The sequence below is a fragment of the Rhipicephalus sanguineus genome, chromosome 9, assembly GCF_013339695.2.
Source record: "Rhipicephalus sanguineus isolate Rsan-2018 chromosome 9, BIME_Rsan_1.4, whole genome shotgun sequence".
NCBI classification, from domain to species: Eukaryota; Metazoa; Arthropoda; class Arachnida; order Ixodida; family Ixodidae; genus Rhipicephalus; species Rhipicephalus sanguineus.
Window position 1 is genome coordinate 34856107 of NC_051184.2, and position 16275 is coordinate 34872381.

The following is a 16275-nucleotide window of genomic DNA, read 5'->3' on the forward strand; positions in this document are numbered from 1 at the left end:
ATGTTGAGCTAGGGATTATATTTGCAAAGGGTGGGCAGTTTAGGTGAGCTCGATACATCTGCAATTTAGTGATTGCTTTCGTTTCACTTATTTCAGCTTGCTGGGAAAGCACCGTAGATCACCATCTTGTCCAAGCTGCAACTATTAGGTTACAGCTTCAACTGACACTATGAAAAGCACAAAAAACTTTCTGGCTAACTCCCAGTTTTTTGTGTTATGTTCACGTAATTAGGTTATGTAACCTAATTTCTGCTGTAAGTTAAGTTGTGTTAGTACAAGATTGCACAGCGTATGGGTACCAACAGCTGAACTTTGTGCACACAACCTTTGTTGTCATTGTGGTGCCAAAAGATGTTGTTCTACATACTCCAACTCCAGTGCATTCTTTTTGGGGATGGATTACTGGAAAGAAGTCTAGGGGCTCTCAACACTTGTTATTGTCAGTGATCTATGATTGGCATTATTTTTATCTCATTTTATGCGCTATGCAATAATCAAGAACCTTTTCGAAAGTTTCTGTGGTGGTGGACGCGTGTTCAATACTCTGAAATAACATGTTGATCTTTACCCATGTGTGCTGCCATTGGAAGTTCTTGAATTTTCCAGCCTTATAAAAACATCCATGATATCTTAATCATTCTAAAAACCTCTCTTTAGAATGTGGACCCAAAGAAAACTTTGCATCTTTGGCGCTATGGATCTATGTTTTCTACAGTTACTGTTTGTCAAGTTGATCACTTCTGTACTCTTCCAGCTCATCTTTTAAAGCATTGAGCATCAATCAAAATTTACGTTTAATTCTACCTTATTTTCTCGCAGCATTTAATTTCCTATTCCATACCTTGATGCATTCCTTTGATAGTGTCTTTTTGTTTTTGTTGCTAGTCTTTACCTCAGCCATGCAACACACATTTGACAGCACAAATCACTTATAAGAGTAATATATAAACGTCTGTGAAAATTTTAAAAATTTCACATGCCTGGTAGCGATTTGAAGCGTTTTGTTTGCACCCCATAATTGGACCATTGTCATGGCACATTGAACTCCAGAACCGTTCATTCGATTTTTTTGTTATATATTTTCGGGAAGTGCTTTTGTACGCTTGCTGTTTTTGGGACAGTTTTGTTTTTCTCATTTCTCAGATCTGCTGTTTCGATCTCTCGAAAAGTATACAAAAATTTTAGTCAAGCTTATATGTAAAGGTACCAACTCTTTCTTCTCATAACTTGCAGTTCCTATTGGTGCCTCTTCAAATGAGCGGCATGTTTCTGCTTACGCGCGCGCTGTGATATCCCTGAAATTTCTCTTTTTTTATACTTGTATATATAGCTGTGTTTCCAATACTGTTATGCTCATTGCCAGTCATTGACAGTGTTCTCTTTAAGGGATGCTATGTGTTCCTCACACTTCGAAAGAAAAAAAAATTGTAGAGTTCAGCTTTGTGGCTACAGGCCTGCCAGTCTCTCAGTAAGATGTTGTTGTTACCGCTACATTCTCAGTCTTGCCTACTTGATGCTGCTTTGCCTTGAAGATGTCCATGTGTGAAATGATGCCTTTCTTAAACATTTTGCACATCTTGTTCTTGCCATTATGTCATGGGCGCTGAGGAAGCTTTGAGCATTTGCCTGGCCATGTTCATTTAGGCATAGTATACAGATATTGTTCTTTTACAAATGCTAAAATAATTCATACATACTACATTTCATGTGCGTAGAAGAAATTCAGAAGCTCAGCTGTGCGTAGGGGCTATTAGTTTATTTCTTAAGGCTCTCAATTTGACAAAATTGTAAAAAAAGAAAATTGTCATGTCTATGATTCTGACTCTGCCACAGACACAGATATCGCAATTCTGTGAAGAGTGCCTGTCGTTGCATTGAAGGTTGAGAAGTGTAGGTTTTTTTAAATTTAGGAATTCACAAGGCAGTGGTGTTCCTAAGGGTAACGTACAGTGCGGTAGTTAAGATGGCTTTAAAGGGGCACTGCAACACTTATCCATGTAGCTATCGAATGGCTTCACTAAAGGAGTTTATTTCCTCACAAATAGACCGCCGCAAAAATTTTTTTAATCCTTCAAGTACGAGTGGAGTTATAGATTTGTCGCATGCTGTAATTGTTTTCTCTCTTCTCTCGTCCCGACGAACGCGCTGGGAGCTAAGCAGGGAGGGATGGCATGTGGGAAAGAAGTTACGTCACATGCGCATTGTGTCCTTCAGCGCTTTTTCTTTCTTTCTTCTCTTTTTATTCTTCGAAAGTGTGGCTTACTTTGTGATCACAATCGCACGTGCGGGCACGTGGCGGCCTCTCGCAGCAGGCTCAGTAACTATGCAGCCTGGCGGGTGCATTAACTATGCTTAAACCAGCCAATGTCCGTGAATTTGGGTATATGGCGCGATCGTTTGAGTATATGGCATCATTTGTAGAGAGAAGAGGAAGCGATTTTTAGCCGGCTTTGAGAAATAATTGTTCCAGGCCGCGTGCTGTGCTGTAATATTTGGCTCGCGTGTTCTCAGGACCCTCGACTACCGATCGGCAGCGTTTTCTGACCATGCTGAAAATGTTATGAAGGGCCCCTTCAGATATTGGTTGAAATGCAGTGAGGGTGTTCTTTTTTTAAAGCAATGAAGCTGTAACCTTGGTGCTTCAGATCTCTTTTTCTTGGTTTACTGATTTACGGTATATTTCTTTTAATGGCCTAAATTAAAAAAGAAACAAGAAACTACTTCCTAGAAATGTATGCTGTCTGTTGCACAGTTTTCCTGAAATTTTCGTATGGCATGTATTATTCAGTGAGAATATGACTCCGAGCCAACTGTTCCTTTAAAAAAGTTCTGCAGTCCCATTTTAAGTTTTCATCAATTTTCTAACACTGTGCGTAGTATGTGCATTACATCCTATGGATTTCTGCAGAACTGAATTGCAAAAACCTGTGAAGGAATAGTCTTTTTTTTTTTCAGTTATTCATTTATGTACCCTATTGTCATGACGTGATGGCATTCGTTATTGTAAGACCTATGGCAATGCCTCGACTAGTACATGTGCAATTTCCCCATAACGGGGTGTAACTTTGAAAGTAAACTGCAAAATGGAGCTTGCCAGTGTATGTTGCCCAAGATATTCTGCATGATGTTGAAGTATATGTGCACATATATATTTCTTTACCAGAATAAAGAAGTCATTTTTGTGATCGGCCCAACTTTTGTGTGACAACTACTTTAAACAAAAACAATTTCACATCTTATGCTTTTTGCTACTACTACTTTTTTTGTATATTATGTACCACACGCTCGCGATTATTCTGTGCGGTGAATGCGTGTATGGTGCTAGAGGCCTAGTCAGGTGACGTTTCTCTCAACGTCACCTTTTGCCACAAGCACCATGACAATCTTGTATTGTTGCACAAATGAAGACATAAAAAAAAGATTTAAAAAAATGTTATTTCGAAGAATAGTTAACGGCACGCTTCTTCAATGCCATGTTCAGTCATATAGGAGAGTATTGTAGCCGATCAACACAAGTTTTTTATTTCCTTGCATCACTTGTCAGCACTGTGGGGATCTGTGATTTTCTGTCAGTGAGCAAGAAAAACAAAAGAACTGAGCTGACTGGTCCATAACTGCCTCACGGCAATTTGAGTGTGGGAAGCCATTTCCGATAACGGTCGAGCTTGAACGTGAGCTTGAGTTGTGGTTGCAGATTTTTTGCAATTTGGTCTAGAGAGTGTCTGTTCTTAAAGGGACACTAAAAGGAAAAATTATTTTTCTCATATTTGTAAATTAGCCTTACACAATATGAAAAGCACAACCCTTGCCGTGAGAAAACACCCGGTAAGCAAGAAATTGCACACAAAAAACAAGCAGGTGGCGGCACCACCTTCAAGTTCCCGCGTGAACTCTCTGTGACTTCATAGATTTCAGCGGCATTATAGAGGCCTATATAATTCTTATTCAGTGAAAATGAAGTATACATTGCTCTTTGAAGGAGGCAGAGGCTTAATGTACAAAGTTTTCGAAAATTTCACTGACTGGATGTGGCGAAAATATGAAAAAAAAAATAGTATGATATCTCTGACATCATGCTGACATCCATGCGCAGAGGTTTCGGCACGAAATTGAAAAAAGTGAGGCTTTAACCTTGATTATCTCTTCTATTATTAAACCTGTGATGATAAAATTAACAACAGTGGAGTTTTTGAAGAACAATTTATCCTTTTAAATTGATTCATAGGTTCGCTTCAGTGTCTTTTTAAGTACCATCTGTTTACAGTCATGCCACTGGAGCATATGTTCTGGGCGAAATTTTGTCTAGGCAAGTTCGCTTTGGCCATATTGCCGTTGAAGCAAAATTTTAATATGAATATTGAACTTTAATGTTGCACTTCTCGTGCATAAAAAATTGCCCTGTTGCAAAAAAAAGAAGCGTTGGGGAGGGAATGCTGTTTTTGTGGTATTATTATATATCGGGCTATCTGTGCAAGTGAAAGATTTCTATGAAGGATAAACTTCAAAAGTTATTTTCTAGCTTAAAACTAGCAATGTAATGATAAAACTTGCTAAATTAAGAAGGACTAGTTATTTTTTTCCCATTGAGGTAACAAGCTGATATTAAATTAGGGCACCACGTGAAGCAAATTGCATTTTAACGTGGTCAAAAATGCTGATTTTTCTCGTGTGTGATTTTTTTTGTAAGATTTACAAACTTCAGGGGTTATATACCTTCCATAAAGTAAGTGTTGATGCTTGGATATTCAGACATGGCACAATACTACGAGGGCAAAAATGTAAACAGAGAACATCACCGAAACTGTGATGTTGCCGCAAGAGGTCAAGTCAAGTTTATGTCTTTGAATACAGTCACAGTGGCACATGCAGGGAGTGCAGCTTTGGCATGATGTAGTCGCTCCGGTAGCATTATTTGTCGCACTTGGTGTCTTGGTGATCAAATGGCAGTGTTTGAGTTTGCGGGGACCGTTACATTTGGTGCATTAGCGAAAGCTGGGGAAATGCTAGCACTGGTGATCATCCAATTATTCAAGGGGAGATAAGGAGCTCAGTGTGGCAAGGAAGTTGCAGGTTCAGCTGCAAGTTCCAGGAATTTATCTGCGCTTTAATCAAGCAAGAAGACCTGCGATGTTGCTACGGTGATCTTGGAACTGTTGGTCAGGCGAGTGACCGCTTTCATCTGGGAGAGGTTCAACTGAAAGATTCCCAAGACTTGGACTATCGTGATGAGAACCTGCTTCGTGAGTAATGAACAGCAAGCAAGCAAATAACAGAGGCTTAATCTGTTACGTGCTTGCAGTTACAGCATGGTTAACTTAATGAAATGGTTTGAAACAACCAATCCACTCTTCATTTCCTGATGTTCCGTCTATATGGGCATATACAAGTTGATTTCATGCACATTAAGCACACCAATTATTTTTTGGTTAGCAACATTAAAATGATACCAATACAAGCATATATATAAATACATATGAAACGATATCCATTAATTTTTTCATGTGCAAATATTGAAGATTATGTCATTAAGTTCTGGTTTTCTGTGAGGTTGTTTCCTTGTCTTCCCTATGATGCATATGTGATATCCACTGTTCCTTTGCCAATAGTGGACGGAGGCTTTGCTACCTTTTAATGTGCTTAACATGTCACAAAGGAACAGTCACATGCAGCGTACACCAGTGTATGAAATGGGAAGAGCTTCCTTTGGATTCATCCCAGACATGGTCAAACCTGCTTCCCACAGCCATACAACAGGCCTTTGCTCGGGATACCGGCCCAGTTTATAAATGCATCTTCGCATTATGCCTAAAGGCAGGCTTCTGAATTGGAAAAAAAAAATCAAGTTTTCATGCAAGTGACAGTTTCTTCATTTTCCTCTTTTATGAAATTGCATGAAGTCACCATTTCTAGACAAAAAGGACTGAGTGCTTGGGGTATAGAACCCTGTACTGTACATAGATTATTGTCTGCAAAAAAAAAAGAAAGACTTAAAATGACGCTGATATATAAATGGACTCGTATTGCTACATTTTGGGCAGATTTATTCTTTCATATGCTGGTGGCATGTGCCAAACTGTTCCATGTAGGGAAGATAAAGAAGAACTGCATGTTCTTGGTGTGTGACAGCTTGTCATCCCAGTGACATCAACGCTCATTTGCGTCAGCCATGGAGGTTTGAGTCCCCTGTTTCTACTCCTCTTATTATTATTATTATCTTTTGCGCATTTGTGATTCTGTGTCGCTTTAGCAACAGCGTTGGCATTGCAGACAGAGGGTGTAAGCAATATGGACTAGGCCTAAAACATTACCTTCCTAAATGGCAGCCTTGTTGTAAGGCTTCATATTTGTTGGTTGTCTCAAATTCGTTATCCGTCCTGTTGGTCATCGGTGGACATTTTTTTTTAGCAGGGATGCAGTTTGACTAAAATACTTAGTGCCTAGAAAATGGAGGACTGTGTGCTCCTAGTAAAACTTGAAAATGACAACATTACCTACAATCAGATTATATGTCTTGCATTGTCAATGTGCAATCATGTGATAAAATACATTCTGTGTGTAGTGCTTGCAGAGGTCTTTTTCAAATGTAGTGCTACTAAGGCCGAGACTGTTGCCCAGAGAAACACTATTTGACCTTAGTCATGTCTGTGAATATGTGTAGGATAAAAAGAATTTATGACATAGGTGTGTGACTCCCCAGCCGCTGTAATCTCTTGCTGCATCTTTCGAGTGTTGAGAAACTAAGCATACGGATTGTCATACAATTAAACCTTGCAGAGCACCTAACAAACAATTTTGCCCGATTGACTAGATTTCCTGTGTGGTTGCGCAGATGCTACAAGTTACATAAGGTAGCGTGAGATTTAAGCGTAAACCAGCCACTCCTTGAATACGACTTTCTATGCACGACTTTCAATAAACACTAACATGTGCACATAGGTGATTTATTTCAACTAAGGGTGATGGACCATGGTTTTAGTCGCGCACAGTCTTGGTCAATGCAAAGTTTCTGACTGACTCGATATATGCTAACTATGCGGTGTGCTATTCTGCACAGGAGAAAGAAGCCAAGATGCGTGTTTCCCTCAAAGACGATGGCAGGTTCGAGGAACGCAAATTTGCGCCTGCCGTTGAGAAACTGAACAATGCCAGCTGCGCCTCTGTCGCCACCCAGACAAAAGGTTGGTTTGATCGGAAAGGTTGTTGCAATTTAATGCAATTTATTTGTTTTTTGAGGTGTCTACGAACAGCTAGAAGCCTTCGTAAATAGGTAGATAGCAAAACGGCGCGTCGTCTGCTACAGCACTTCCGGTTCACGGAACATTCCAGGCTCAGCTTTTCGCTGCTTCCAGTTGTGTGCGGTTCAGTGTAATCGGGGAGGAGGCAAGATAACTGGTAACAACCGCGTCGCAGAAAGTACGTGTTTTCTCCCCGATTACACTGAACGGCACACACCTTGAAACAGCGAAGAGCTAGACATCGAACCGGAAGACGTCATTTTGCTATCCACCTATTACTAACATCGGTTATAAGTGGTATTAATTCTTCATATTGAAACAAAAGCAGATAATAGCCAAGTGTACGAGTTCAAGATGTCGCATTGTAGTGTACAAATATCCAAATCGTGTCTTGTGTAATTTTGCAGTTCATACTAGCCCCTACTCCTCTCAATGAGTTCTGCTCACTTTTCCAGTTGTACATGACTGCCGCGTATGGCACCTTTGAGACGCTATGTACACAAGTGTGTACACCACTTGCTTTTGCTATTTCTATTGACTAGGGGCTAAGAAAGAGCAAGATACATTGAGCTTTGGATGAATTGAACCACCTGCATAATAAATTGTTTTTCATTTAAGTTCATTTTGCAGTGTACTGTTGCACATGATCACTCTGCTAAGGGCACTACCATGTTCAACGAATCGTTCCACATGCCGCTTCCCGTGTGCCACCCTAGGAGTATAATTGTTCTTTGCTCAAGATGGACATAACGGAAAACGAATCCGCGCTATATTTTTAGCCCGAGATTTCATTCTATTCATGCAAAAACAGTATGAATGACTTCAGGATAGATATATATTTAATTGCAATTCAATTAGGATTAATTAAAACAGCACACATAAATTAATGTATTACGACAGTGTTTTTGTTGCAATAGAATATAGAGTGCCTTGAAATACTCAAGTATCAATTTCATGCATTTAGAGACGGTTTCTCATAGGTGGCATTGTTTCACAAAGCCCCTGGCTTTGAGTGGTTTTATTTCATTTGGTGAAGGCTGTACATTTGTTTGCACATTTTTGCCCTGCGGAATACATACTAAATGGCCGTTGCCTGATCGTAACATGCAGATGTCAGTGCCCGGAACCCTCCATCGGCACGCTCTGCACCGCCACGCTCTGCGCCACCACCGGCAACCGATCTTGTGAACACAGAGGCAGCAGCTCTCAACTTGGACGTGAACTCGTTCGTGCGCTACCCGCTCATCGTCATGAACTGTGTTCTCTGGGTCCTCGGCCTCGTCCTCTTTGTCGGCGGCCTGTACGCCTACATTGGCACTACTACGCGTCCCAGCGTTACCGAGCCCTCCGAGACTGTTTTCAGTATTTACAGGTCAGAACCAGTGCTCGTCCTGCATGTTTCTTTGTCTCTGATGCAAATAACCTCCCCCCCCCCTGTTTGCACACTCGCCCTTTCCTCCTCTTTTGTTTGGGTTTGAGGAGAGGTTACGAAACATGCACATAAACACGCTGATGCAGGCAGTTGCAGCCTTGAAGAAGACAAGTCCACTTGCCGAAATGTTGGTTCCAGCGACGCCCCGTGTTCAAGAATTTTTCATCTTTTCAAGCTTTCATCTCTCCCCAAACTTTTGCCTTTCTCTGTCTCCGTCATTTGCATCACCTGTTGCAGTGAACGAAAACCAACTCTCCCTATCTTTCATTATCATAGGTGAATGAATACCTCATTTGTTGTCCATCTGCTGACTTTTGTTATTACAGTTTAGTCGTTCTTAATCACAGCAGCAAAAGGCAGTGCAAACGCCATGTCCATCCATGATGCTGCCAAAGCGATATGTTATGCTGTCCTTAGGGTCAACCCCTTTGGCTTTTACTAACCTTTGAGCTGCGATTGAGTTGAACGCTCGCCACTTCATACACTTTTGTAATCTTTGAAACCAGCAGACTATTAAGCCAAGGCAAGCGGGAGGAACATTATTTGTTGTTTTTCTTTAACTGTAGTGTAATGATTATGACCTAAATTGAAAGGATAAAAATGTGGAAAAAAAAATCACCCTTTCTGTCAGTGGGATCTGAACCCACAACCATTGAATTTCCCACCCTAGACGCCTTTTGGCGAAAAGAGTGTTCCACACTCAATGCCTTGGCTCTGAGTGATGCTGGCTAGCACTCCCAGGGATTAAACGTGCAGAAATACCCAACAAAAGTCTGCGGGGAAGCGTGCTCTGTCGTAGCCCAAGTAGTAGAACATGTAATTGGAAGGTTGTGGGTTCGGATCCCATCGACGGAAAGAGTGCCTTTTCATTCACTTTAATTCCTTTCAATTTAGGTCATAATAACTAGACTACATTTTTGTGAAACGACAAGGCACAAGGTTACAGAAGAGAGGAATAAAGGAGGAAGAGAAAGAACGCCAACTCACGTTATATTTTTTCCGTCTATTCTGGCATGTGCTTAGAAAACCAGTCACTTTATTTAGCTGTTTCTCAGATACCCTGGTTGTGATCTGCATTTCATACCTACCTGTTTTTTTCCTGCACGTGTGGTGAGTGATCTATACGTCTGTGCATGTCTTTAAAAAAAATGCCTTTATATTGTGAATACTTCTGAAAAATAAAATTAGTTGTGAGTTGCCATTCTTTCTGTCCCCCTGTTTTCTTCTCTTTTGTAACCTTGCGCCTTGTCGTTTCACGATGCTATGCACCAACCGACCCAACACAACGTACTGTTAATTGTTACACTACAGATAAAAAAAACAGCAAATAATGTTCCCGCTGCTTTCCTTGGCATGTCTGGTGGTTTCATCGGTTGTGTCTAACAAAGAAATGAGCCCCTCAAACAGTTCCCCTTCTTTCGTACTGAGTGATCTTTGTACATTTTAGTAATATTTTATTCTCATATTTTAAAATTGAACTATGTAAACGAGCTTTCAAATACAAAACGTGCGCAGTCAGCTGGTGGTGCATGTGGAGCTGACGGTGATGCTGGGGGGTACACTGCTGGTGCTGCTGTCCTTCTGCGGCTGCATTGGGGCACTGCGCGAGAACACCTGCCTGCTGAACGCCTACTCGTCGCTCATCACTGCTCTGCTACTGCTCAACCTCATCGTGGGCCTGCTGGTGTTCTCGCTGCCCTCACAGCTGAAGCGCATGGTGCGCAACACGCTGAGCACGCGCCTTGTCTTGCACTACCGGGACAGCCCTGACTTGCAGCACCTCATAGATTCCGTACAGGTAGGATTGATGAATAGATGTTTATTTATTTATTTATTTATTTATTTATTTATTTATTTATTTATTTATTTATTTATTTATTTATTTATGCCATACCCACAACGCCTCATGGTATTACAGTGGGGAGGAAAAATGGGAGAAATAATTCGAAGCACACAGTGGGTAGCAAGCACTAGCAGCGTCAAAGCAACATACATAAATGCGTTTAACATGTACAAGAAGCTCATTAATGTAACAATTACAAGAAAGGGTATTATACTAATCTATTAAAGCATACTTATACGAACAATAACTAACAATAAAAAATTACAAGCACACAAGCATACAGCACTGGTCACAAGGAGCAGTGCGAGTGATCAGTAACTCTAATACAGGAAGAATGATTTTACCTGCTCAAAGGAGATGGTGCAGCGAGAAAAAAAAATGTCATAGGCGCTGTGTGAAAAGATGTAATAATAATATATCAATATAGGTGTTTGCCCATGTCACTTCTTGTGTTCGCCTCGTTGGTGCCTTATTCCTTCCGTTAATGATAATAATTGTTGGGGTTTTACATTCCTAGGCCACAATATGATTATGAGGGACGCCGCAGTGGAGAGCTCTGGAAATTTCGACCACCTGGGGTTCTTTAACATGCACCTAAATCTAAGTACGCGGGCCTCTAGCATTTCGCCTCCATTGCCTCGGGTTGTGAGTAAAGATGGAGGACATATGTTGCCCATTAGGGTAGAGTGGAGGACACCATCGAGGAGGTTTATTAAGAAAATTCTGCAGTTTCTTCTGTAATTCTGTAGTCCAGTGAAAAACGAATTTCAACTGACATCTACAGGAAGTAAAGCCCGAGTGCAAATGCGGAATCTTTATATGGCCCGCCATCATCATTTCAAGTGAGATTTATGAGCTTCCACCTGTTGTTTGCAAGATTATAAAAGCTAGAAGAGCAAACGTGTGCCCACAGTTTGGCATCCCTTACTGAGAGGAAATCTTCGCTGGGATGCGAGCTCATGCACCGCTTAGGCTAACGTCAAGAGTGTATATTCTCCAAGAAGCTAATGGAAGTGCTGAGCTATCATTTTTTATTCCACATATTACAATATGCTGCAGTGGTCTTTTAATTATTAATGGATGGGTACTAGTGACAGAATTATGCCAAGTGGCACTGTGTCATTGGAGCAGTAACTGGAATGTCCTGCTGGAACCCCAGTTTGCGTGCTTCATTTACTATAATAAATTACTAAATCGGTGTGGTCGATAAATGGACGTTTTAGATGGTCACATGTTTTAATTACCTATCAGTGTAGCCTGGGTTGTTATTTGCCTTTAGTGTCGCTTTAAGTGTTTAAAAAATAATGTCCCACACATGATCCGACCAAAATTTACAACATGTAGCTGGCAGAATGTTCAAGGCATTTTAGAGTAATTCACGTTTGTATATTAATAACTGCAGGCTTGTATTAATCGTATGCTTCCATATTGCTAGCGGTTGTCCATATTGCTATGCTTGTATGCTTCCATATTGCTAGAAAAGGAAGAGACAGGACAACCGCTAGCGGTTGCCCTGTCTCTTCCTCTGTTGTTTTTTGTGCGTGTTTGCTAGCAATACGGAAGCATACAATCAATACCAACTAGCCCAGCTTAATGCATTCACGAGTTGTATTAATTGGCTGTTCTCACCTACAGCAGGATCTGCGGTGCTGTGGGCTGTCACAGAGGAGTTTCCGGGACTGGAACAGCAACATGTACTTCAACTGCTCGCGAACCAATCCCAGCAGCGAGCGCTGCTCGGTCCCTTACTCCTGCTGCAGGCGAAACAGCACTGAAGAGGTGTGCAAGCGCTCTGCTTAGCTTATCGTGCCAACAAGAAGGCAACAATGTTAAAGAATTGCTTTGGTATGCTTGACTGTGGCGCAAAAATACATTTCGTGGAAAAGGGTATAGAAAAAAATCCCCCTTTTCATTAAATGTATTTTGCGCCACAATCAGGCATTCCTAAGCAATCTAAGCACCAACTTGCCCCAAAAGAATGCCTTTTGGAGTGTTAAAGAAATACCGTATAGACTCGTGTAAAGGCTGCACTTCAAACTTGGCAGCCCGAAATTTGGAATGATACCCAACTGAGAACAAAAATATAGAAACGGGAATTCTAACCGACATATTCCACGTAACAATGTACTTACTTACATAGATGTGTGCACACAGGTGGAAGGTGGGTGGGGCGGCCACCCCTCTTAATCGCCTAAGGGTGGTGTGAAGTCTGCTCCATACCTTTACTCAATCGGACCTGTCCTGAAGGGGCCCTGCCACACTTCTTCAGCAGGGTCAGAAAACGCTGCCGATCGGTAGTCGAGGCTCCTGAGAACACGCAAGCCGAGCATTTTAGCGCAGCATGCGGCCTGGAATTTACAAAAAATTCTCAGGGTCAGCTAGAAATTGCTCCCTCTTCTCTCTACAAACGATGCCATATACCCAAAGTCCACGGCCATTCACTGATTTGAGCATCGTGAGCTGTGTAGTTATCGTGGCCGTCGGGGGATGCCGCCACATGCCTGTGTGCGCGCTGGCGATTACACTGAAAGTAAGCCGTACGTTCGAAGAAAAAAATGAGAGTGCTCAAAGTCATGATGCGTGCTGACGAAGGCACACATCTTCTCGCCCCCTTGTCATCCCTCTCCCTGCGTAGTTTTCAGCGCGCTCGCTGGTACGAAGAGAGAGAGAAAGCGCTTAAAGCGTGCGGCAAATCCCTGTAACTCCACTCGTACTTGACGGATTCTAAAGATTTTTTCGGCAGTCACTTCCGAAAGAGCTTATTGCGTGAGGCAGTAAGCTCTTTAAGTGAAGCCATTAGATGATTACTTGGAAATGTGTTGCAGGACCTCTTTAAAGGGACACTAAAGGCAAATATTAAGTCTACGTTGATTGTTGAAATAGCAGTCCAGAAACCTCGTAGCGCTGCTTTTGTGCCAAGGAAGTGCTTATTTTGAAATAAAATCACGTTTTCAGTGGTCCGCATCGCGTTAGCGCGCTTCAAATCTCCCGCCTGAAAATACGACTCTCATACGTCACTGCTGCCGTACCCAACGTTGCCCGCTTTTACTGCGCGGCCGCCGACACTAGTAGCAGCCGAGCGGAAGTAGCGGGACCCACAGTAGCAACAACGGCGCTGCGGCAAAGACTTGCTCGGATGGGCACATTCAAAGCCGTCACCAAGTTGCGGTTGGTCTCGTAATCCTCAGTACGAAAGTGCAGCGAGCACACACGCAGAGGTTTTGACTGTTTAGCACACTGGCGCAATGGCATGACACTAAGCCACTTAGAGCGTAAGGGTTCATTCCGCGGCACCCAGTGAAAAGACACACCGGTTTCCTTGCTGCAGCGCTGGCGTTGTGCACCATTCGGGCATCCGGCAATATCACACGCATGCGGCATTTTGTCGAACTTCCTGTCAGAGCGACTTTCACGAGCGCGCAAAACACGCACAGCAGTACGCGATCCCGAAACTACCACTGAGACGGGCGAGGCACAGCTCGGCGAAAACGGAACCTTTGAACCACGCGCGCCGTTCCCCATGGCAACGCCACGGAGGTTTTGTTTTCCATGAATCAAGCGGAAACGAACAAACAGCATTTTATTACATATTTTGATGCTCGGAATGTTCTTTTTTTACTGCTGCTAGTTTGATTACTAGTGATTTATTGTAGGCCGACTTCCCTACGTCATCGGGATCACTTCGAAAATGTCCCACTCGTGGCGCTCATCATGTGATACATTTAGCTTAATTTCACGGTAAGTAGGGTACTGCTGTTTATAATATTGCCGTTTTAGAAGTTGTCATACATTGGGCTTTCACTCTGACATAAATTGTTATTTGCCTTTGGTGTCCCTTTAATGGGCAGGATTATGACCATTAAGGTTTTTTACTATAATGGCAGTCAAGCGCTCCTGATGTTGCAGTCTAAGAACTGTTTACTTTCCACCTTCACACTGCAAAGCTGGGCCCAGCTTTTGGTTCAGGGACCAAAGGCAGGCCCTTGTGAGCAGCATGTAATTTCTCAGTCTGTCGTACCCTGGTTCCACCTTATATGTTAGCTTGGATGTAATCACAAAGCTTACCCTTGGTAACAGATTTCACGAGAACTCACACTTGTTTGAACTGGACAGTTGTTTCACCACAGGTAACAAAAGAAAACACTCGTGAAATGTGTTTCGAGTACTTCAGGTTGATATAATAAAGCCTGGAACATATAGCATCAACATGCCAATGTTATAACACTATACCTTCATATGTGTTCAAAGCTTTCTTTTAAAGCATGAAAGATGAGCAGACTGTTACTTTCTCCAGGCATGGAGGTGTTGGTTTCTGGTTCTGATTGAAGTAGTGTCTGAGAAAAAAATATCAGGGGTAGGAACTGTTAACATACCAGTCAGTGATAAGAATTGCATTGAGAGTGATATTGTCACTGAGCTGTTCTTGGGTCTTAAAGCGTTGACATATTTTCAGTACAGACATGAAGCAAATGTCCCTACTATTCACCGCTGGGCCTGAGTTTTATTGACCCTGTTGGTGCTTCAAATGTATAAAAATTGTTTTCAGCAATATGTGCTTTGTTGTAGGTGGTGAACCTGAGCTGCGGTCAGGGAGTGTTGAACAAGACCGACTATGACGCTTGGTTCACTGTGTACACTAGCAACTGCGTCGACGCAGCGCATCGATTCATGCGCGAAAACGTCACCATCATTACGGGAGCTTGCCTCGTCTTTGTGATCCTGCTCGCCTTCGTGCAAATGGTCACGCAGGCACTGGTCGATGAAATATTCATCATTCGGCGAATTTATGAGAGGGTGTATGACCGCCTTTACGACATGCACGCCAGCGCAGAAAACACGGAACGCGTTGAATAAACATTCCTACCATTGTGTGGATGAAATTGTCATTTGTTTTTAGTTTTTATCGAGTCTCATTGTAATGGCATTTTTTTGATGTTGTAGACCTTAAACATCTTTTGATGTTGTAGACCTTAAAAATAACTGTAGGGTACTCTGAAGAGGAGGCCTCAATCTGTCTTCTTCATAAAAAATTGGCAGCAAATTTAGTAAGAAAACATTATGGGATTGCTGTGGTTATGCACTGCATAGGCCTCTCCCTGCTAGAAAAGGCGCAACTTTACCACAACTGCTCGTGCATCAGGTAAGACTTGGAAGAGTAGTTTTCATCTTCAACAGCCGGTTTGAAAGTTATGTAGTGCTCTTGGTGGTTGCTGCAACATAGCTGGGGAAGGCATTCTTGTCGAGCACATACAAGTAAGGAATGTTGAAACACAAGTGTGTGCATGCGCACAATGGCATTTGGGTGGCCAATGTGGGAAATAAAGGGGGCAGAGATGTGAGCACTGCAAGCAGGTAAAGAATGAAGTTAGTAAATGAATACGACAAAATCGTGCAGCTTGAATTTTTAAAAATCTGTTGCTTTGTCGTGGATTGTTTGGAAAGGGTCAAAAACAGCACCAATGCGCATACTAAAGTTTGGGACAGTGAAAAGTTTCTTGAGGGCTAGGAATTTTCATAGAAGGGTCAGAGGAAACGTTGCGATGCCAGTATGTATGCATATTGGCATTCTTGCAAAAGGAAAATATATATAAATGCTGTATCTGTGTTAATGAATCTTGTTCTCAAACTGAATGTAGAACTTTTAATGACAGTGCGTTGGACCGACGTAAGGATGTACTCCCTCCAACTTAAGGACACCTTCCTGAATTGTCAAGACCAAAATTATTTTTCTGACATTAAATAAATGTTTACTCTCCCTCTCTATA

General features: G+C 42.0%; 1 protein-coding gene across 1 annotated transcript; it reads left to right on the forward strand.

Moving 5' to 3' along the window:
• Positions 1 to 6166: 6166 nt before the first annotated feature.
• On the forward strand, positions 6167 to 15398 carry LOC119404962 (tetraspanin-33). The gene is made up of 6 exons (XM_037671694.2): positions 6167 to 6172; positions 7055 to 7178; positions 8346 to 8607; positions 10183 to 10465; positions 12146 to 12289; positions 15077 to 15398. Exons 1-6 carry the CDS (start codon positions 6167 to 6169, stop codon positions 15362 to 15364), a joined length of 1107 nt encoding a protein of 368 aa, XP_037527622.2. The 3' UTR covers positions 15365 to 15398.
• The last annotated feature ends 877 nt before the right edge of the window (positions 15399 to 16275 follow it).

Coding starts and splice junctions, on each gene's coding strand:
- LOC119404962 (XM_037671694.2), top strand. Junction 7,179..8,345: donor TGTCGCCACCCAGACAAAAG/GTTGGTTTGATC, acceptor CGTAACATGCAG/ATGTCAGTGCCCGGAACCCT. Junction 12,290..15,076: donor GGCGAAACAGCACTGAAGAG/GTGTGCAAGCGC, acceptor GCTTTGTTGTAG/GTGGTGAACCTGAGCTGCGG.